Source organism: Chiloscyllium punctatum, unplaced genomic scaffold (assembly GCF_047496795.1).
Source record: "Chiloscyllium punctatum isolate Juve2018m unplaced genomic scaffold, sChiPun1.3 scaffold_268, whole genome shotgun sequence".
Classification (NCBI taxonomy): Eukaryota; Metazoa; Chordata; class Chondrichthyes; order Orectolobiformes; family Hemiscylliidae; genus Chiloscyllium; species Chiloscyllium punctatum.
The window spans coordinates 296,284-319,428 of record NW_027310002.1 but is presented as its reverse complement, the minus strand read 5'-3'; the positions used below and the strand labels follow the sequence as shown (position 1 = coordinate 319,428).

Sequence of the window (23,145 nt, the reverse complement as noted above, 5' to 3'; positions counted from 1 at the left end):
GTCAGCGCGGAGGGACCGGGCACTGTCCGAGGGTCAGCGCGGAGGGACCGGGCACTGTCCGAGGGTCAGTGCCGTGGGCTCGGGCACTGTCCGAGGGTCAGTGCCGTGGGCTCGGGCACTGTCCGAGGGTCAGTGCCGTGGGCTCGGGCACTGTCCGAGGGTCAGTGCCGTGGGCTCGGGCACTGTCCGTGGGTCAGTGCCGTGGGCTCGGGCACTGTCCGAGGGTCAGTGCCGTGGGCTCGGGCACTGTCCGACGGTCAGTGCCGTGGGCTCGGGCACTGTCCGACGGTCAGTGCCGTGGGCTCGGGCACTGTCCGACGGTCAGCCCCGAGGGATCGGGCACTGTCCGAGGGTCAGCCCCGAGGAATCGGGCACTGTCCAACGGTCAGCCCCGAGGGATCGGGCACTGTCCGAGGGTCAGCCCTGAGGAATTGGGCACTGTCCGAGGGTCAGCGCCATGGGCTCGGGCACTGTCCGAGGGTCAGCGCGGAAATTTTTCTGGACCACCACTAAGACAATGTGTTATAAATATGAGCAACATTTGAAAAATCCCCAAGTATGATGAAATTCTGATTTGAGAAGTGTCCTGAGAGCGTGTTGTTGACCCTCACTCAATGCTGGGCAGTATTAAATCACACAATAGGAAATGCTTCAATCATTACTAACATGGCTTTGTCTGTCAGATGGCAATCTTCGTGGTAGATTCCGAGGGTTGTAATGAAGTTGGACAAGACCCAGCGATCATTGTCCGTCTCTCAACACTCAGCATGTTACTCAGTTCATACCTGGTGAGTCTGACCCACTGTGTATCCTCACAACAGTCTGTTACCACAATCAGAGTGTGGGCGATCGCGGAGAGTGTGGGCGATCGCGGAGAGTGTGGGATATCGCGGAGAGTGTGGGTGCTCGGGGAGAGTGTGGGTGATCGCGGAGAGTGTGGGAGATCGCGGAGAGTGTGGGTGATCGGGGAGAGTGTGGGTGATCGGGGAGAGTGTGGGTGATCGCGGAGAGTGTGGGATATCGCGGAGAGTGTGGGATATCGGGGAGAGGGTGGGATATCGCGGAGAGTGTGGGAGATCGGGGAGAGTGTGGGAGATCGGGGAGAGTGTGGGTGATCGGGGAGAGTGTGGGTGATCGGGGAGAGTGTGGGATATCGCGGAGAGTGTGGGATATCGCGGAGAGTGTGGGTGATCGGGGAGAGTGTGGGATATCGCGGAGAGTGTGGGCGATCGCGGAGAGTGTGGGTGATCGGGGAGAGTGTGGGATATCGGGGAGAGTGTGGGTGATCGGGGACAGTGTGGGATATCGGGGAGAGTGTGGGATATCGGGGAGAGTGTGGGATATCGCGGAGAGTGTGGGATATCGCGGAGAGTGTGGGAGATCGCGGAGAGTGTGGGATATCGGGGAGAGTGTGGGATATCGGGGAGAGTGTGGGCGATCGCGGAGAGTGTGGGATATCGCGGAGAGTGTGGGATATCGCGGAGAGTGTGGGTGATCGCGGAGAGTGTGGGGGATCGCGGAGAGTGTGGGGGATCGCGGAGAGTGTGGGATATCGCGGAGAGTGTGGGATATCGCGGAGAGTGTGGGATATCGCGGAGAGTGTGGGTGATCGCGGAGAGTGTGGGAGATCGCGGAGAGTGTGGGATATCGCGGAGAGTGTGGGTGATCGCGGAGAGTGTGGGATATCGCGGAGAGTGTGGGTGATCGGGGAGAGTGTGGGAGATCGGGGAGAGTGTGGGAGATCGGGGAGAGTGTGGGTGATCGGGGAGAGTGTGGGTGATCGGGGAGAGTGTGGGAGATCGCGGAGAGTGTGGGAGATCGCGGAGAGTGTGGGCGATCGGGGAGAGTGTGGGCGATCGGGGAGAGTGTGGGCGATCGGGGAGAGTGTGGGATATCGCGGAGAGTGTGGGATATCGCGGAGAGTGTGGGCGATCGCGGAGAGTGTGGGCGATCGCGGAGAGTGTGGGATATCGGGGACAGTGTGGGATATCGCGGAGAGTGTGGGATATCGCGGAGAGTGTGGGCGATCGCGGAGAGTGTGGGCGATCGCGGAGAGTGTGGGATATCGCGGAGAGTGTGGGTGATCGGGGAGAGTGTGGGAGATCGGGGAGAGTGTGGGATATCGCGGAGAGTGTGGGATATCGCGGAGAGTGTGGGATATCGCGGAGAGTGTGGGATATCGCGGAGAGTGTGGGTGATCGGGGAGAGTGTGGGTGATCGGGGAGAGTGTGGGAGATCACGGAGAGTGTGGGAGATCGGGGAGAGTGTGGGAGATCGGGGAGAGTGTGGGAGATCGGGGAGAGTGTGGGAGAGTGTGGGAGATCGGGGAGAGTGTGGGTGATCGCGGAGAGTGTGGGAGATCGGGGAGAGTGTGGGAGATCGGGGAGAGTGTGGGATATCGCGGAGAGTGTGGGAGATCGGGGAGAGTGTGGGTGATCGGGGAGAGTGTGGGATATCGCGGAGAGTGTGGGCGATCGGTGAGAGTGTGGGAGATCGGTGAGAGTGTGGGAGATCGGGGAGAGTGTGGGAGATCGGTGAGAGTGTGGGAGATCGGGGAGAGTGTGGGCGATCGGGGAGAGTGTGGGCGATCGGGGAGAGTGTGGGCGATCGCGGAGAGTGTGGGCGATCGCGGAGAGTGTGGGATATCGCGGAGAGTGTGGGATATCGCGGAGAGTGTGGGTGATCGGGGAGAGTGTGGGATATCGCGGAGAGTGTGGGTGATCGGGGAGAGTGTGGGATATCGCGGAGAGTGTGGGTGATCGGGGAGAGTGTGGGTGATCGGGGAGAGTGTGGGAGATCGGGGAGAGTGTGGGAGATCGGGGAGAGTGTGGGTGATCGGGGAGAGTGTGGGTGATCGGGGAGAGTGTGGGAGATCGCGGAGAGTGTGGGAGATCGCGGAGAGTGTGGGCGATCGGGGAGAGTGTGGGCGATCGGGGAGAGTGTGGGCGATCGCGGAGAGTGTGGGATATCGCGGAGAGTGTGGGATATCGCGGAGAGTGTGGGCGATCGCGGAGAGTGTGGGTTATCGGGGAGAGTGTGGGTGATCGGGGACAGTGTGGGATATCGCGGAGAGTGTGGGATATCGCGGAGAGTGTGGGCGATCGCGGAGAGTGTGGGATATCGCGGAGAGTGTGGGTGATCGGGGAGAGTGTGGGTGATCGGAGAGAGTGTGGGTGATCAGGGAGAGTGTGGGAGATCGCGGAGAGTGTGGGAGATCGGGGAGAGTGTGGGAGATCGGGGAGAGTGTGGGAGATCGGGGAGAGTGTGGGAGATCGGGGAGAGTGTGGGTGATCGGGGAGAGTGTGGGATATCGCGGAGAGTGTGGGATATCGCGGAGAGTGTGGGATATCGCGGAGAGTGTGGGATATCGCGGAGAGTGTGGGTGATCGGGGAGAGTGTGGGTGATCGGGGAGAGTGTGGGAGATCACGGAGAGTGTGGGAGATCGGGGAGAGTGTGGGAGATCGGGGAGAGTGTGGGAGATCGGGGAGAGTGTGGGTGATCGCGGAGAGTGTGGTATATCGCGGAGAGTGTGGGTGATCGGGGAGAGTGTGGGAGATCGGGGAGAGTGTGGGTGATCGGGGACAGTGTGGGATATCGCGGAGAGTGTGGGATATCGCGGAGAGTGTGGGCGATCGCGGAGAGTGTGGGATATCGCGGAGAGTGTGGGTGATCGGGGAGAGTGTGGGTGATCGGAGAGAGTGTGGGTGATCAGGGAGAGTGTGGGAGATCGCGGAGAGTGTGGGAGATCGGGGAGAGTGTGGGAGATCGGGGAGAGTGTGGGAGATCGGGGAGAGTGTGGGAGATCGGGGAGAGTGTGGGTGATCGCGGAGAGTGTGGGATATCGCGGAAAGTGTGGGATATCGCGGAGAGTGTGGGATATCGCGGAGAGTGTGGGATATCGCGGAGAGTGTGGGTGATCGGGGAGAGTGTGGGTGATCGGGGAGAGTGTGGGAGATCACGGAGAGTGTGGGAGATCGGGGAGAGTGTGGGAGATCGGGGAGAGTGTGGGAGATCGGGGAGAGTGTGGGTGATCGCGGAGAGTGTGGTATATCGCGGAGAGTGTGGGCGATCGGGGAGAGTGTGGGCGATCGGGGAGATTGTGGGCGATCGCGGAGAGTGTGGGCGATCGCGGAGAGTGTGGGATATCGCGGAGAGTGTGGGATTTCGGGGAGAGTGTGGGATTTCGGGGAGAGTGTGGCTGATCGGGGAGAGTGTGGGTGATCGGGGAGAGTGTGGGAGATCGCGGAGAGTGTGGGAGATCGCGGAGAGTGTGGGAGATCGGGGAGAGTGTGGGATATCGCGGAGAGTGTGGGTGATCGGGGAGAGTGTGGGTGATCGGAGAGAGTGTGGGTGATCGGGGAGAGTGTGGGAGATCGCGGAGAGTGTGGGAGATCGGGGAGAGTGTGGGAGATCGGGGAGAGTGTGGGTGATCGCGGAGAGTGTGGGATATCGCGGAAAGTGTGGGATATCGCGGAGAGTGTGGGATATCGCGGAGAGTGTGGGATATCGCGGAGAGTGTGGGATATCGCGGAGAGTGTGGGTGATCGGGGAGAGTGTGGGTGATCGGGGAGAGTGTGGATGATCGGGGAGAGTGTGGGAGATCACGGAGAGTGTGGGAGATCACGGAGAGTGTGGGAGATCGGGGAGAGTGTGGGAGATCGGGGAGAGTGTGGGAGATCGGGGAGAGTGTGGGAGATCGGGGAGAGTGTGGGAGATCGGGGAGAGTGTGGGTGATCGCGGAGAGTGTGGGCGATCGGGGAGAGTGTGGGCGATCGGGGAGAGTGTGGGCGATCGCGGAGAGTGTGGGCGATCGCGGAGAGTGTGGGCGATCGCGGAGAGTGTGGGCGATCGCGGAGAGTGTGGGATATCGCGGAGAGTGTGGGATATCGCGGAGAGTGTGGGATATCGGGGAGAGTGTGGGATATCGGGGAGAGTGTGGCTGATCGGGGAGAGTGTGGGTGATCGGGGAGAGTGTGGGAGATCGCGGAGAGTGTGGGAGATCGCGGAGAGTGTGGGAGATCGCGGAGAGTGTGGGAGATCGCGGAGAGTGTGGGAGATCGCGGAGAGTGTGGGAGATCGCGGAGAGTGTGGGAGATCGGGGAGAGTGTGGGAGATCGGGGAGAGTGTGGGAGATCGGGGAGAGTGTGGGTGATCGCGGAGAGTGCGGGTGATCGGGGAGAGTGCGGGTGATCGGGGAGAGTGCGGGTGATCGGGGAGAGTGCGGGTGATCGGGGAGAGTGCGGGTGATCGGGGAGAGTGCGGGTGATAGGGGAGAGTGTGGGTGATCGGGGAGAGTGTGGGTGATCGGGGAGAGTGTGGGTGATCGGGGAGAGTGTGGGTGATCGGGGAGAGTGTGGGAGATCGCGGAGAGTGTGGGAGATCGGGGAGAGTGTGGGTGATCGGGGAGAGTGTGGGTGATCGGGGAGAGTGTGGGTGATCGCGGAGAGTGTGGGTGATCGCGGAGAGTGTGGGGGATCGCGGAGCGTGTTGGGGATCGGGGAGAGTGTGGGGGATCGGGGAGAGTGTGGGGGATCGGGGAGAGTGTGGGGGATCGGGGAGAGTGTGGGAGATCGGGGAGAGTGTGGGGGATCGGGGAGAGTGTGGGAGATCGGGGAGAGTGTGGGGGATCGGGGAGAGTGTGGGGGATCGGGGATAGTGTGGGATATCGCGGAAAGTGTGGGAGATCGGGGAGAGTGTGGGATATCGGGGAGAGTGTGGGATATCGCGGAGAGTGTGGGAGATCGCGGAGAGTGTGGGGGATCGCGGAGAGTGTGGGGGATCGCGGAGAGTGTGGGGGATCGCGGAGAGTGTGGGGGATCGCGGAGAGTGTGGGATATCGCGGAGAGTGTGGGATATCGCGGAGAGTGTGGGATATCGCGGAGAGTGTGGGTGATCGGGGAGAGTGTGGGAGATCGCGGAGAGTGTGGGATATCGCGGAGAGTGTGGGTGATCGGGGAGAGTGTGGGAGATCGGGGAGAGTGTGGGAGATCGGGGAGAGTGTGGGATATCGCGGAGAGTGTGGGTGATCGGGGAGAGTGTGGGAGATCGGGGAGAGTGTGGGTGATCGGGGAGAGTGTGGGTGATCGGGGAGAGTGTGGGAGATCGCGGAGAGTGTGGGAGATCGCGGAGAGTGTGGGAGATCGCGGAGAGTGTGTGCGATCGGGGAGAGTGTGGGCGATCGGGGAGAGTGTGGGCGATCGCGGAGAGTGTGGGATATCGCGGAGAGTGTGGGATATCGCGGAGAGTGTGGGCGATCGCGGAGAGTGTGGGCGATCGCGGAGAGTGTGGGTTATCGCGGAGAGTGTGGGTGATCGGAGAGAGTGTGGGTGATCGGGGAGAGTGTGGGAGATCGCGGAGAGTGTGGGAGATCGGGGAGAGTGTGGGAGATCGGGGAGAGTGTGGGAGATCGCGGAGAGTGTGGGATATCGCGGAGAGTGTGGGATATCGCGGAGAGTGTGGGTGATCGCGGAGAGTGTGGTATATCGCGGAGAGTGTGGGCGATCGGGGAGAGTGTGGGCGATCGGGGAGATTGTGGGCGATCGCGGAGAGTGTGGGCGATCGCGGAGAGTGTGGGCGATCGCGGAGAGTGTGGGATATCGCGGAGAGTGTGGGATATCGCGGAGAGTGTGGGATATCGGGGAGAGTGTGGGATATCGGGGAGAGTGTGGGATATCGGGGAGAGTGTGGGTGATCGGGGAGAGTGTGGGTGATCGGGGAGAGTGTGGGTGATCGGGGAGAGTGTGGGTGATCGGGGAGAGTGTGGGAGATCGCGGAGAGTGTGGGAGATCGCGGAGAGTGTGGGAGATCGGGGATAGTGTGGGAGATCGGGGAGTGTGTGGGAGATCGCGGAGTGTGTGGGAGATCGGGGAGAGTGTGGGTGATCGGGGAGAGTGTGGGTGATCGGGGAGAGTGTGGGCGATCGGGGAGAGTGCGGGAGATCGGGGAGTGTGCGGGAGATCGCGGAGAGTGTGGGTGATCGGGGAGAGTGTGGGTGATCGGGGAGAGTGTGGGAGATCGGGGAGAGTGTGGGCGATCGCGGAGAGTGTGGGAGATCGCGGAGAGTGTGGGAGATCGGGGAGAGTGTGGGAGATCGGGGAGAGTGGGAGATCGGGGAGAGTGTGGGAGATCGCGGAGAGTGTGGGCGATCGCGGAGAGTGTGTGCGATCGCGGAGAGTGTGGGCGATCGCGGAGAGTGTGGGCGATCGCGGAGAGTGTGGGCGATCGCGGAGAGTGTGGGCGATCGGGGAGAGTGTGGGCGATCGGGGAGAGTGTGGGCGATCGGGGAGAGTGTGGGCGATCGGGGAGAGTGTGGGCGATCGGGGAGAGTGTGGGCGATCGGGGAGAGTGTGGGCGATCGGGGAGAGTGTGGGAGATCGGGGAGAGTGTGGGCGATCGGGGAGAGTGTGGGCGATCGGGGAGAGTGTGGGCGATCGGGGAGAGTGTGGGCGATCGGGGAGAGTGTGGGCGATCGGGGAGAGTGTGGGAGATCGGGGAGAGTGTGGGAGATCGGGGAGAGTGTGGGAGATCGGGGAGAGTGTGGGAGATCGCGGAGAGTGCGGGAGATCGCGGACTGGGTGGGACATCGCGCAGGGCACTGGAGTGTGCGGGAAATCGCAGCCAGCACGACACTCTCGATGTGTTATAACAGTGCGACACTCTGAGCTGTGTTATAATGGACGCTTGCGGTGTCCTATGTCATTGCGCGGGTGTGTTGCTGTGGGGCAGTTTAATATCTGCACCACATCCTAATGTCTTGGGAATTTCCCATCACCCTGCTGTCTTTTCTCTTGTTCCTAGATATTCAACGTTTCTACAAAGGTGAAGCAGACTGACTTGGAACAGCTAGAGGTATGACCCCCTTTCAATAAGTATGTTTTTCCCACAGCCAAGGCCCAGGCTCCATTCTCGGCCTCCTCATCGAGTTAGTTAATGTCTGCCCTTCTCCTGCCCCTAGTGGGCGGCATGGTGGCTCAGTGGTGGCGCCAAGGACCTGGGTTCGATTCCAGCCTCAGGACGACTGACTGTGTGGAGTTTGCACATTCTCCCTGTGTCTGCGTGGGTTTCCTCTGGGTGCTCCGGTTTCCTCCCACAATCCAAAGATGGGTGGATTGGCCGTGGGAAATTGCCCTTCGTGTTCAGGGGTTAGTCGGGAAAATGTGGAGGAATAGGGAATGGGTCCCTGGGGGGGGGGGCTACTCTTCAGAGGGTTGATGTGGAGTTGTTGGGCTGAAGGGCCTGTTTCCGTGCTGTAGGGATTCTATTAACACAAACTGAACCTGACACCACCCACTGAACAGGGAAAGGCCCCAGGCTCCATTCCCAGCCTCCTCACTGAGTTATTTAATGTCCCCCTCCCTCCCCCCAGTGTGGGACTGAACCTGACACCACCCACTGAACAGGGAAAGGCCCCAGGCTCCATTCCCAGCCTCCTCACTGAGTTATTTAATGTCCCCTTCACTCCCCCCCCCCCCCCCCCCCAGTGTGGGACTGAACCTGACACCAGCCACTGAGCAGGGAAAGGCCCCAGGCTCCTTTCTCTCTCAATGGGAACCCCCAGGATGTTGATAGTGGGGGGGGGGGGAGGGGGGATTCAGTGACGGTAACACCATTGAACATCAAGGGGGCGATGGTTAGATTCTCTCTCAATGGGAACCCCCAGGATGTTGACAGTGGGGGAGGGGGGATTCAGTGATGGTGACACCATTGAACATCAAGGGGGCGATGGTTAGATTCTCTCTCAATGGGAACCCCCAGGATGTTGATAGTGGGGGGGTAGGGGGGATTCAGTGACGGTAACACCATTGAACGTCAAGGGGGCGATGGTTAGATTCTCTCTCAATGGGAACCCCCAGGATGTTGATAGTGGGGGGGTAGGGGGGATTCAGTGACGGTAACACCATTGAACGTCAAGGGGGCGATGGTTAGATTCTCTCTCAATGGGAACCCCCAGGATGTTGATAGTGGGGGGGGGGGGAGGGGGGATTCAGTGACGGTAACACCATTGAACGTCAAGGGGGCGATGGTTAGATTCTCTCTCAATGGGAACCCCCAGGATGTTGATAGTGGGGGGGTAGGGGGGATTCAGTGATGGTAACACCATTGAACATCAAGGGGGCGATGGTTAGATTCTCTCTCAATGGGAACCCCCAGGATGTTGATAGTGGGGGGGGGAGGGGGGGGATTCAGTGATGGTAACACCATTGAACATCAAGGGGGCGATGGTTAGATTCTCTCTCAATGGGAACCCCCAGGATGTTGATAGTGGGGGGGGGAGGGGGGGGATTCAGTGATGGTAACACCATTGAACATCAAGGGGGCGATGGTTAGATTCTCTCTCAATGGGAACCCCCAGGATGTTGATAGTGGGGGGGGAGGGGGGATTCAGTGACGGTAACACCATTGAACATCAAGGGGGCGATGGTTAGATTCTCTCTCAATGGGAACCCCCAGGATGTTGATAGTGGGAGGGGGAGGGGGGGATTCAGTGATGGTAACACCATTGAACATCAAGGGGGCGATGGTTAGATTCTCTCTCAATGGGAACCCCCAGGATGTTGATAGTGGGGGGGGGAGGGGGGATTCAGTGACGGTAACACCATTGAACGTCAAGGGGGCGATGGTTAGATTCTCTCTCAATGGGAACCCCCAGGATGTTGATAGTGGGGGGGGGAGGGGGGATTCAGTGACGGTAACACCATTGAACGTCAAGGGGGCGATGGTTAGATTCTCTCTCAATGGGAACCCCCAGGATGTTGATAGTGGGGGGGGGAGGGGAGGGGGATTCAGTGACGGTAACACCATTGAACGTCAAGGGGGCGATGGTTAGATTCTCTCTCAATGGGAACCCCCAGGATGTTGATAGTGGGGGGGGGAGGGGGGGATTCAGTGACGGTAACACCATTGAACATCAAGGGGGCGATGGTTAGATTCTCTCTCAATGGGAACCCCCAGGATGTTGATAGTGGGGGGGGGAGGGGGGGATTCAGTGACGGTAACACCATTGAACGTCAAGGGGGCGATGGTTAGATTCTCTCTCAATGGGAACCCCCAGGATGTTGATCGTGGGGGGGAGGGAGGGGGGATACATCCTCGAAGGGCAGTGAGTACTTTCTCTCCAATTGGAGATGATCATTGCCAAGCATTTCTGTGACACTGACATTAACAAATTATAGCAAAGGGTCACGACACTCAGCATGAAAAACAATCGTCTCTCTTCTCTCTCAGATATTTCTCAATTCGGCCCAACAGACTGGAGAGGCTCTTGGCTTGGATCCAATTCAGGTGGGAATGTTCTCCCAAGGTAGATGGGTGAGAACATATAAATACAGGCACTTACACAGGAGCTGACTCGTCAGACACAGACACACACACACACACACACACACACACACACACACACAGGCTCTTCCATACTTACACACACACACATATACACGCACAGCCTCTCCCATACACACACAGACACAGATGTATATACACACACACAGACATATACACACACAGGCTGTCCCATACACACACACACGTGCGCGCGCGCGCGCACACACACACAGACATACACACACAGCCTCTCCCATACACACACACACACACAGGCTCTCTGTCTCACTCACACACACACACACACACACAGACAGACACAGGCTCTCCCATATACACACACACACCCAGACATATACACACACTGGCTCTCCCATACACACACACACTCAAATATGTACTCTCCCATACACACATACACTCTCACACATAGACTGTCCCATACATACAAACATACACTCTCCCCCCCACACACATACTCACACACACACACACACACGAACTCAAATATGTACTCTCCCATACACACACATTCACACTCTCACACACAGGCTCTCCCATACATACAATCACAAACACGCACTCTCTCATGCAGACTCTCTCCCTCTTTCCTTCTCAGGTGGACACACTCTCTCTCACACATGCACCCGCTCTCTCTCTCTCCTCTCAAGTGGTCTCCCTCTCTCTCAAGCACTCTCTCCCTCTCACACGTGCTCTCTCTTGTGCTCTGACTCACACGCACTCTCTCGTTCTCACACGTGCTCTGTCTCTCGAATGTGCTCTGTCTCTCTCTCTCTCTCTCACACACACTTGTTCTCTCTCAGGCGCTCTCTCTTACACGCACTCTGCAATTTTCTGTCTTCTACCTCCCTCCCTGGTATGGTCCCCATTGACCATTTTGCAGTTCCCTGACTCTGGTGATCTCTGTAAAACAGTCGCCATCAATGCCTGCACAGCCCACACAGCTATCTCCTTCAGAACTCGAGGGTATAATCCACCTTGTCTGTGTGGAGTTATCCAGCTTTGCAGCTTCTCCTCAGCGCTGGAGACTACAATCAATTCAATCCCCCAACCCTTTTGAGTTTTGATGTCATGCTGGGGGGAAATCCAATGCAAAGTACCAGTCAGCTTCTCCACCATTTAGTTCTATCCCAGTCCTACATCTACAGCCACATGTCCCAGCGGTCCAATCCCCACACTTGCCTCTGTTGTATGTTCGAAGGCTTCTAACACAGTCATGCAATATTCTTTCTCCCCTCCCACACTCATGCAGCATGTGGATGTCGTGGTGAGGGATTGGTTTGGATCAATCTACTGTGGTGAAAAGGGAGGGAAACAGCATCTTCAAAATGTTCTTCAGGTAATCACATTGGGGCAGAGAAACGGTAGAGATACAGTCAGTAACACAGGGCGCTGGGGGGGAGAGGGGTTACAGAGTGACAGTGTGAGGGAGCTTGATTAACATCAGTAGGGATACAGACAGTAACACAGGGCACTGGGGGGGGAGAGGGGTTAATGAGTGACAGTGTGAGGGAGGGGGATTAACATCAGTAGGGATACAGTCAGTAACACAGGGCACTGGGGGGGAGAGGGGTTACTGAGGGACAGTGTGAGGGAGGGGGATTAACATCAGTAGGGATACAGACAGTAACACATGGCCCGGGGGGGGAGAGGGGTTACTGAGTGAGAGTGTGAGGGAGGGGGATTAACATCAGTAGGGATACAGTCAGTAACACAGGGCCCTGGGGGGGAGAGGGGTTACTGAGGGACAGTGTGAGGGAGCTTGATTAACATCAGGAGGGATACAGTCAGTAACACAGGGCGCTGGGGGGAAGAGGGGTTACTGAGGGACAGTGTGAGGGAGGGGGATTAACATCAGTAGGGATACAGTCAGTAACACAGGGCCCTGGGGGGGGAGAGGGGTTACTGAGTGACAGTGTGAGGGAGGGAGATTAACATCAGTAGGGATACAGTCAGTAACACAGGGCGCTGGGGGGAAGAGGGGTTACTGAGTGACAGTGTGAGGGAGGGGGATTAACATCAGTAGGGATACAGTCAGTAACACAGGGCCCTGGGGGGGGGGAGAGGGGTTACTGAGTGACAGTGTGGGGGAGCTGGATTAACATCAGTAGGGATACAGTCAGTAACACAGGGCCCTGGGGGGGGGGAGAGGGGTTTCTGAGTGACAGTGTGAGGGAGGGGGATTAACATCAGTAGGGATACAGTCAGTAACACAGGGCCCTGGGGGGGGGGAGAGGGGTTACTGAGTGACAGTGTGAGGGAGGGGGATTAACATCAGTAGGGATACAGTCAGTAACACAGGGCCATGGGGGAGGGAGAGGGGTTACTGAGTGACAGTGTGAGGGAGGGGGATTAACATCAGTAGGGATACAGTCAGTAACACAGGACCCTGGGGGGGGGAGAGGGGTTACTGAGGGACAGTGTGAGGGAGGGGGATTAACATCAGTAGGGATACAGTCAGTAATACAGGGCCCTGGGGGGGGGGAGAGGGGTTACTGAGGGACAGTGTGAGGGAGGGGGATTAACATCAGTAGGGATACAGTCAGTAATACAGGGCCCTGGGGGGGGGGGAGAGGGGTTACTGAGTGACAGTGTGAGGGAGGGGGATTAACATCAGTAGGGATACAGTCAGTAACACAGGGCGCTGGGGGGGAGAGGGGTTACTGAGGGACAGTGTGAGGGAGGGGGATTAACATCAGTAGGGATACAGTCAGTAACACAGGGCCCTGGGGCGGAGAGGGGTTACTGAGTGACAGTGTGAGGGAGGGGGATTAACATCAGTCGGGATACAGTCAGTAACACAGGGCACTGGGGAGGGGAGAGGGGTTACTGAGTGACAGTGTGAGGGAGGGGGATTAACATCAGTAGGGATACAGTCAGTAACACAGGGCCCTGGCGGGGGGAGAGGGGTTACTGAGGGACAGTGTGAGGGAGGGGGATTAACATCAGTAGGGATACAGTCAGTAACACAGGGCCCTGGGGGGGGGAGAGGGGTTACTGAGGGACAGTGTGAGGGAGGGGGATTAACATCAGTCGGGATACAGTCAGTAACACAGGGCACTGGGGGGGGGGAGGGGTTACTGAGTGAGAGTGTGAGGGAGGGGGATTAACATCAGTAGGGATACAGTCAGTAACACAGGACCCTGGGGGGGAGAGGGGTTACTGAGGGACAGTGTGAGGGAGGGGGATTAACATCAGTAGGGATACAGTCAGTAACACAGGGCACTGGGGGGAGAGGGGTTACTGAGGGACAGTGTGAGGGAGGGGGATTAACATCAGTAGGGATACAGTCAGTAACACAGGGCGCTGGGGGGGAGAGGGGTTACTGAGTGACAGTGTGAGGGAGGGGGATTAACATCAGTAGGGATACAGTCAGTAACACAGGGCCCTGGGGAGGGGAGAGGGGTTACTGAGGGACAGTGTGAGGGAGGGGGATTAACATCAGTAGGGATACAGTCAGTAACACAGGGCACTGGGGGAGAGAGGGGTTATTGAGTGACAGTGTGAGGGAGCTGGATTAACATCAGTAGGGATACAGTCAGTAACACAGGGCACTGGGGGGGGAGAGGGGTTACTGAGGGACAGTGTGAGGGAGGGGGATTAACATCAGTAGGGATACAGTCAGTAACACAGGGCCCTGGGGGGGGAGAGGGGTTACTGAGTGACAGTGTGAGGGAGGGGGATTAACATCAGTAGGGATACAGTCAGTAACACAGGGCACTGGGGGGGGAGAGGGGTTACTGAGGGACAGTGTGAGGGAGGGGGATTAACATCAGTAGGGATACAGTCAGTAACACAGGGCCCTGGGGGGGGGAGAGGGGTTACTGAGGGACAGTGTGAGGGAGGGGGATTAACATCAGTAGGGATACAGTCAGTAACACAGGGCGCTGGGGGGGAGAGGGGTTACTGAGTGACAGTGTGAGGGAGCTGGATTAACATCAGTAGGGATACAGTCAGTAACACAGGGCCCTGGGGGGGCGGTGGGGGGAGAGGGGTTACTGAGTGACAGTGTGAGGGAGGGGGATTAACATCAGTAGGGATACAGTCAGTAACACAGGGCTCTGGGGGGGGAGAGGGGTTACTGAGGGACAGTGTGAGGGAGGGGGATTAACATCAGTAGGGATACAGTCAGTAACACAGGGCCCTGGGGGGGGGGAGAGGGGTTACTGAGGGACAGTGTGAGGGAGGGGGATTAACATCAGTAGGGATACAGTCAGTAACACAGGGCACTGGGGGGGGAGAGGGGTTACTGAGTGAGAGTGTGAGGGAGGGGGATTAACATCAGTAGGGATACAGTCAGTAACACAGGGCACTGGGGGGGGAGAGGGGTTACTGAGGGACAGTGTGAGGGAGGGGGATTAACATCAGTAGGGATACAGTCAGTAACACAGGCCCTGGGAGGGAGAGGGGTTACTGAGTGACAGTGTGAGGGAGCTGGATTAACATCAGTAGGGATACAGTCAGTAACACAGGGCCCTGGGGGGGGGAGAGGGGTTACTGAGGGACAGTGTGAGGGAGGGGGATTAACATCAGTAGGGATACAGTCAGTAACACAGGGCCCTGGCGGGGGGAGAGGGGTTACTGAGGGACAGTGTGAGGGAGGGGGATTAACATCAGTAGGGATACAGTCAGTAACACAGGGCCCTGGGGAGGGGAGAGGGGTTACTGAGGGACAGTGTGAGGGAGCTGGATTAACATCAGTAGGGATACAGTCAGTAACACAGGACACTGGTGAGGGGAGAGGGGTTACTGAGGGACAGTGTGAGGGAGGGGGATTAACATCAGTAGGGATACAGTCAGTAACACAGGGCCCTGGGGGGGGAGAGGGGTTACTGAGGGACAGTGTGAGGGAGGGGGATTAACATCAGTAGGGATACAGTCAGTAACACAGGGCCCTGGGGGGGGGAGAGGGGTTACTGAGTGACAGTGTGAGGGAGGGGGATTAGCATCAGTAGGGATACAGTCAGTAACACAGGGCCCTGGGGGGGGGAGAGGGGTTACTGAGTGACAGTGTGAGGGAGCTGGATTAACATCAGTAGGGATACAGTCAGTAACACAGGGCACTGGGGGGGAGAGGGGTTACTGAGTGACAGTGTGAGGGAGGGGGATTAACATCAGTAGGGATACAGTCAGTAACACAGGGCACTGGGGGGGGAGAGGGGTTACTGAGTGACAGTGTGAGGGAGGGGGATTAACATCAGTAGGGATACAGTCAGTAACACAGGGCACTGGGTGGGGGAGAGGGGTTACTGAGGGACAGTGTGAGGGAGCTGGATTAACATCAGTAGGGATACAGTCAGTAACACAGGGCACTGGGGGGGGAGAGGGGTTACTGAGGGACAGTGTGAGGGAGGGGGATTAACATCAGTCGGGATACAGTCAGTAACACAGGGCCCTGGGGGGGGAGAGGGGTTACTGAGTGACAGTGTGAGGGAGGGGGATTAACATCAGTAGGGATACAGTCAGTAACACAGGGCCCTGGTGGGGGGAGAGGGGTTACTGAGGGACAGTGTGAGGGAGGGGGATTAACATCAGTAGGGATACAGTCAGTAACACAGGGCCCTGGGGGGGGGGAGAGGGGTTACTGAGGGACAGTGTGAGGGAGGGGGATTAACATCAGTCGGGATACAGTCAGTAACACAGGATGCTCAGTGACAATGCATCTGACGGTGCTCTTTCTATCTCTTACCAGAAAGTTCAAAGGTCACAAGTGATATTTTCTCCTTTCATGGACCACATTCTTGCACGCGCTCGATGCTTCCTCATGCCATTTCCAGGGAAGTCGATTGCCGTCAGTTCCAGAGGACATGTCAAAGGTATATGGGACACCCCCCCCCTGCACATGGAGTGGTTGCATTGTGTTGTGTGTCAGTACCAGCATGCCAAATGGCATTGACGTCAAACAGATGTCGCTACTCAGGTCGGGGCATCGATTAGGCACTGGGGGCCGTCAGAATGGTCCTCCAGCACAATCTGTCCCCTCCCATCCCCCACTCAACCATTCCCATCACACCAGGGGATCAACCATGATTCAATGGAGCGTGCCAGCAATACTACCTGAAGATGGGATGTCAAATTGGGGAGGACCCCCCCCCCCCCCCCCCACTGGACGATTCGCGTGCTAAGTGAGAGACAGAAGCTGAGCGACCCCACAACTCATGGATCAGATCTAAGCTGTGCAGGCCTGGCACCATCCAGGGATGGACAACTCAATAGCTCACTGCAGGGACGCCCGGGGGGCAGGGGGGGAGGGGGTGAGGAAAGCTCCACAAATATCCCCAGCCTCACTGGTGGAAGAGCCCAGCACATCAGAGCGATGGGTAAGGCTGACGCTTTCCCAGCAATCTTCAGGCCACATGTGCTGAGTGTATGGTCCATCTCAGCCTCCTGCAGTGGTCCCCAGCATCACAGATCCCAGTCTTCAGCCAATTCCATTCACTGCATGAGCTCTGGGCCCTGACAATATTCCAGCATCGTACTGACAACCTGTACTCCTGAACTTACCGCCTCCCCCAGCCACTCTCCTCCAGCATGGTTACAACACTGGCGTCCACGTTACAGCGGAGATAACTACCAAGTAATGATCTTGAGTTGAAGAGCCCCGAGACTTTGCTGCAGCCCTGGTTATACCCCGCACTTGGAATGTTGGGTTCAGTTCTGGTCACCTCATTACAGGAAGGATGTGGAAGCCTTCGAGAGGGTGCAGAGGAGATTTATCGGGATGCTGCCTGGGACTGGAGGGCATGTCTTCGGGAGAAAGATTGAGGGAGCTAGGGTTTTTCCCATTGGACTGAGGAAAGCTGAGAGGTGACTTGATCGAGGTGTACGAGATAGAGTGGATTGCCAGAGACCTTTCCCCAGGGCGGACATGGTTATCACGAGGCAGCGTAATTTTAAGGTGATTTGGAGGAAGGTTTCGGGGAGAGGGAGGTTTGTGACACAGAGAGCAGTGGGTGTGTGGAATGTACCGCCAACAGCGGGAGTAGGGTCAGCGATGTTAGGGACATTGAAGAGACTGTTCCTTAGACTCGTGGACAGCAGTAAACTATCTGTAGACTGACTGATGTCCCCTTACTCTCCTGACTCCCCCTCCCAAATCCTCTCATCGTTGAGGCATGAGTCAGGAGTGTAGGGGATTACTCCCTTCAGGCTCCCCTCGAACACCCCTCCAACTTTCCCTATGGTGGGGAGATGAGGGAAAGGAGAATATATTCCTGGTTCGAGCCCATCTCCCGCAGATCCCGTCAATTCAAAGCAACGACCATGCCATATTCTCGGTTTGAGAATATGTCCATGAACACCTCCTTCTCTTCTGACAGACATGGACACTGATTTCCGAGATTGCCTCATGGATTACTTTGGCTGCGTCCTGAAGTCCCTGCCCAGCTGTGCACGGAAAGACAGCAAGGGCTCTGTTATGTCTGGGTCAAAGTTCTTTGGTCAGTTGAAGGTAAACTCTCATTAACACCAAGTTCTGAACCACCAGGGGTGCGTGTTTGTGTGTGTGGGTGTGTGTGTATGTCTCCCACTGCACTCTGCTTTAACAGGACTGAGAGTGTGTGTGTGTCTGTCTCTCACTGCACTCTGCTTTAACAGGACTGAGAGTGTGTGTGTGTGTCTCACTGCACTCTGCTTTAACAGGACTGAGTGTGTGTGTGTGTGTCTCACTGCACTCTGCTTTAACAGGACTGAGAGTGTGTGTGTGTCTCTCTCTCACTGCACTCTGCTTTAACAGGACTGAGAGTGTGTGTGTGTGTCTCACTGCACTCTGCTTTAACAGGACTGAGAGTGTGTGTGTGTCTCTCTCTCACTGCACTTTGCTTTAACAGGACTGAGTGTGTGTGTGTGTGTCTCCCACTGCACTCTGCTTTAACAGGACTGAGAGTGTGTGTGTGTGTCTCACTGCACTCTGCTTTAACAGGACTGAGAGTGTGTGTGTGTCTCACTGCACTCTGCTTTAACAGGACTGAGAGTGTGTGTGTATGTCTCCCACTGCACTCTGCTTTAAGAGGACTGAGAGTGTGTGTGTGTGTCTCACTGCACTCTGCTTTAACAGGATTGAGAGTGTGTGTGTGTCTCTCTCTCACTGCACTCTGCTTTAACAGGACTGAGAGTGTGTGTGTGTCTCACTGCACTCTGCTTTAACAGGACGGAGAGTGTGTGTGTGTCTCTCTCTCACTGCACTCTGCTTTAACAGGACTGAGAGTGTGTGTGTGTGTGTGCCTATGTGTGTATCGCTGTGTGAGAGGGTGGATCTGAGAGTTAGTATGTTTGTGTTTGTCTATGAGAATTTCTCTCTGTAAGAGTGTGTGTCTCTGTGTGAGAGAGTTTGTGTCTTTATGTGAGAGAATGTGTCAGTATGTGTCTGTGTGAGAGTGTCAGTATGTGCCTCTTTGTGAGAGTAAGTAATGATTGTTGAAATGTTTGCATGTGTTTGAGTGCTTATCTGTAAGGCAGAGAGTGTGAGTGTGTACGACAGCGAGTGAGACTGAGAGAGTGTGTGTGAGAGAGAGCCACTAAGTAGAGCTGTTCAGGAGTCTGTACAATCTAACCTCTGTCTGTCTTTCTCTCTCTCTCCATCCAACAGCTCTTCATCAAAACCATCGAGCAGTACACCTTGAAGATCTCCACCCCCTTGGAGGTGAGTTACTCCCGGTCAGGGATTCTCTGAACACCTTAGTGCTCAGCTGCTATTGTCTCATTCACATGGATCACCACTGCAAACACAGCCTCTATTCTAGGATGGGTCAAAGCACTGACTCAACATGTGCATCTCATCCACTCCCGCCTAACTCTGAGGCTATTTCCCCCTCGTTCCCCAGGAGAAACAAGACCCCTGCCTCTCTGTCTGCTTTATCCCCTTCATAAGGTCATAAGATCCCCCACCATCTCATCCTTTGAAATTCCAGTGAGTACTCTCCCAGTCTATTCTCACAATTCTGGAGCCAACTTTCTCATTTCTCCCCCCTTTTGCTCCCCCCACACCCTTACTCATCCCCCGGCCGCCCCACATGCACACGGTGCCCTCAGGGAGGGGGCTCCAGGACTTTGACCCTGAAGGAACGCCCCAGTGTTGTCACCAAGACCAGAGGCAGTGGCCTCAGATGGGAACATGCAGGAGTTAATGCGCCCCCTACCCAGTCCCTAAATGGTTGGCTGGGGGTTGGGGGGGGGGGCAGTCATTCAGACAGAACGCAGTGCTGCCCCTCTGGGCCAGGGAGGGAGGGAGGGTCAGAGGTTCGGCTAAGGGTGGTCAATGTCTCGATGGAGGGAGCAGAGGGGTTGCAGCTCTGTCTGACAGTGTCGAGCATCTCGCGTGTTGTCAGAGCTGCCCCCCCTCTCAGTCTGGGGAGGATGGAGAGTATACCCCGACCCCCTCACACTCCTGACATGTGCCTCATTGATGATGCGACAGGGTTTTGGGGGGAGAGCAGCAGAGTGAGGGGACTAAAAGACCCCAGTCAGTGTACAGACATCTCCCTGAGAGAGAGAGGGGACTGAGAGACACCAGTCAGTGTACAGATATCTCCCTGAGAGAGAGAGAGGGGGGACTGAGAGACACCAGTCAGTGTACAGATATCACCCTGAGAGAGAGAGAGAGGGGGGGGACTGAGAGACAACAGTCAGTGTACAGATATCTCCCTGAGAGAGAGAGAGGGGACTGAGAGACACCAGTCAGTGTACAGATATCTCCCTGAGAGAGAGGGGACTGAGAGACACCAGTCAGTGTACAGATATCTCCCTGAGAGAGAGAGGGGACTGAGAGACACCAGTCAGTGTACAGATATCTCCCTGAGAGAGAGAGAGGGGACTGAGAGACACCAGTCAGTGTACAGATATCTCCCTGAGAGAGAGAGAGGGGACTGAGAGACCCCAGTCAGTGTACAGATATCTCCCTGAGAGAGAGAGGGGGGACTGAGAGACACCAGTCAGTGTACAGATATCTCCCTGAGAGAGAGAGAGGACTGAGAGACACCAGTCAGTGTACAGATATCTCCCTGAGAGAGAGAGGGGACTGAGAGACACCAGTCAGTGTACAGATATCTCCCTGAGAGAGAGAGAGGACTGAGAGACACCAGTCAGTGTACAGATATCTCCCTGAGAGAGAGAGGGGACTGAGAGACACCAATCAGTGTACAGATTGTAATTTAATTTTTATGTTCAATGATTGTTTTAACAGATGGCCAGTTTGCTTTGGAACACGAATAGTCAGAACTTAATAATTCAAGATTTTGATAATATCCTCAAACAACAGGTACCTGTTCATCCATATTCCCTGGCCCTGCACTCAGATTGTTTGATGGTGAAGACTGTATAGAGTGAGCTTTACTCTGTATCTAACCCCGTGCTGTCCCAGTCCCTGGGAGTGTTTGATGGGCGGGGGACAGTGTAGAGGGAGCTTTACTCTGTATCTAACCCTGTGCTGTCCCTGTCCCTGGGAGTGTTTGATGGGGGGGGACAGTGTAGAGGGAGCTTTACTCTGTATCTAATCCCGTGCTGTCCCTGTCCCTGGGAGTGTTTGATGGGGGGGACAGTGAAGAGGGAGCTTTACTCTGTATCTAACCCCGTGCTGTCCCTGTCCCTGGGAGTGTTTGATGGGGGGGACAATGTAGAGGAAGCTTTGCTCTGTATCTAACCCTGTGCTGTCCCTATCCCTGGGAGTGTTTGATGGGGGGACAGTGTAGAGGGAGCTTTACCCTTTATCTAACCCCGTGCTGTCCCTGGGTTGTAGGAGCAGGATTCGGACGGGCTGTTTAAGTGTGTGAAGACCTGGCCGAGTCAGATGAGGAAGTTGCTGGAGGTGAAGGAGAAGGAGCTGATTGAGAAGTTTGGGAATTCGGTGAGAGGGAGCGTGGAGGAGAGGGAGCGAGCGATGGATAAGCTGCAATCCCGGCTGCACAGGGAGAAGGAGATTTTCTGTGGGAAGCACAAGAAGAACTTCAGGAATGGTGTGATCAAGTGTGGCGTGATGGCGGGCAGCGCTGCCATTGGGGCAGTGGGGGCGGTTGTGGGGGGTGTTGTAGTAGGCCCTGCCCTGGCAGCAGGTGCTGCTGCGGTGGGTGCTGTTGAGGCGGCCGGGGTGGCTCTGGGGCTGGGGGTCGGGGCTGGGGTGGGGGCTGGGGTGGGGGCCGGGGTGGGTGCCGGGGTGGGGAGTGCCCTGTCATCGTCCCAGGCAGCTGGTGATGCCACACCGAGCAGATCAGCCAAGGACAAGGAGGACAAGAAGGCGCTGCTGAAGGAGCAGGACAGAGAGTGAGCTCCGAGCTGTGTCGGGGGGAGTGTTGGCGAGGCGGGGGTAGGGGGATTGGGGAGGGAGTGGGGGAGGGGGATTGGGGGGATGCAGGGGGAGGAGAGGGTGCCTGCTGAAACCCCTCACATCGTCTCCATCAGTGACCTGTGTCCACACTCACTCAGCAGACACACCAGCTTCCCACACCCTAACAGGGAGCGATACACATTCCTGTCTCTCTGCCTGTTCCCCCCCCCCGTCACTGCTGGGTACAGGGACAGAAACTGTCACACTGACATTTCTACTTCCAAACGTTCAATGGATCAGACCATTCCATCAACAAACTGAACCTCAAACTTATTCCCTGACCAGCAGTGACTCCGGAATAGATTCTCCTGCAACACAACAGTCTTTAGTGTCAGCTACAGGCGAATGTGTGCCAGGACATGGATGCCATGTCACCCCTGGATACTTTCAGCAGCAGTGTTACAGAACTGAAATAGGAAGAGAAGTTCAGATGGTCCTGGGAATGGAGAGCTTTTAATGAGTCCGGAAAGAGAATAAAAACGGATTTAGAAAGAACACAACTTCCATGTCATCAACATGAGTCTGTTTCACAACGCGGGGGAAGATGGGCTCCACGCACTGCTCTGTGTCCGGGACTACGTCCACCCCAGGACTGTTCACTCTCTCCACCAAATACCCCAGCTCCCCACTCTGTACCAGGACTGATACCCCCACCTGCAGGAAACACCGCACTGTGGGAGGGACACCTCAGGGAGCTCCGCACTGTGGGAGGGTCAGTGCTGAGGGAGCCCCGCACTGTGGGAGGGTCAGTGCTGAGGGAGCCCCGCACTGTGGGAGGGTCAGTGCCGAGGGAGCCCCGCACTGTGGGAGGGTCAGTGCCGAGGGAGCCCCGCACTGTGGGGGGGTCAGTGCCGAGGGAGCCCCGCACTGAGGGAGGGTCAGTGCCGAGGGAGCCCCGCACTGTGGGAGGGTCAGTGCCGAGGGAGCCCCGCACTGTGGGAGGGTCAGTGCCGAGGGAGCCCCGCACTGTGGGAGGGTCAGTGCCGAGGGAGCCCCGCACTGTGGGAGGGTCAGTGCCGAGGGAGCCCCGCACTGTGGGAGGGTCAGTGCCGAGGGAGCCCCGCACTGTGGGAGGGTCAGTGCCGAGGGAGCCCCGCACTGTCGGAGGGTCAGCACCGAGGGAGCTCCGCACTGTGGGAGGGTCAGCGCTGAGGGAGCCCCGCACTGTGGGAGGGTCAGCACCAAGGGAGCTCCACACTGTCGGAGGGTCACCTCTGAGGGAGCTCCGCACTGTGGGAGGGTCAGCACCAAGGGAGCTCCACACTGTGGGAGGGTCAGCACCAAGGGAGCTCCACACTGTGGGAGGGTCACCTCTGAGGGAGCCCCACACTGTGGGAGGGTCAGGGCCGAGGAAGCTCCGCACTGTGGGAGGGTCAGTGCCGAGGGAGCCCCGCACTGTGGGAGGGTCAGTGCCGAGGGAGCCCCGCACTATGGGAGGGTCAGTGCCGAGGGAGCCCCATACTGTGGGAGGGTCAGTGCTGAGGGA

General features: G+C 57.1%; 1 protein-coding gene across 1 annotated transcript; it reads left to right on the top strand.

Annotated features, from left to right (window-relative positions):
* The first annotated feature begins 457 nt into the window (after positions 1-457).
* LOC140472202 (RING finger protein 112-like) lies at positions 458-21,599 on the top strand. The gene is made up of 10 exons (XM_072567471.1): positions 458-556; positions 684-788; positions 7,799-7,849; positions 10,226-10,282; positions 11,595-11,681; positions 16,035-16,158; positions 17,662-17,792; positions 18,930-18,983; positions 20,523-20,597; positions 21,075-21,599. The coding sequence occupies exons 1-10, from the start codon at positions 458-460 to the stop codon at positions 21,597-21,599; spliced, it is 1,308 nt and encodes a 435-aa protein (XP_072423572.1).
* Positions 21,600-23,145: the final 1,546 nt, after the last annotated feature.

Coding starts and splice junctions, on each gene's coding strand:
- LOC140472202 (XM_072567471.1), top strand. CDS start 458: ATGGGCTCGGGCACTGTCCGAGGGTCAGCGCGGAAATTTTTCTGGACC. Junction 7,850..10,225: donor CTGACTTGGAACAGCTAGAG/GTATGACCCCCT, acceptor CTTCTCTCTCAG/ATATTTCTCAATTCGGCCCA. Junction 11,682..16,034: donor ATCTTCAAAATGTTCTTCAG/GTAATCACATTG, acceptor ATCTCTTACCAG/AAAGTTCAAAGGTCACAAGT.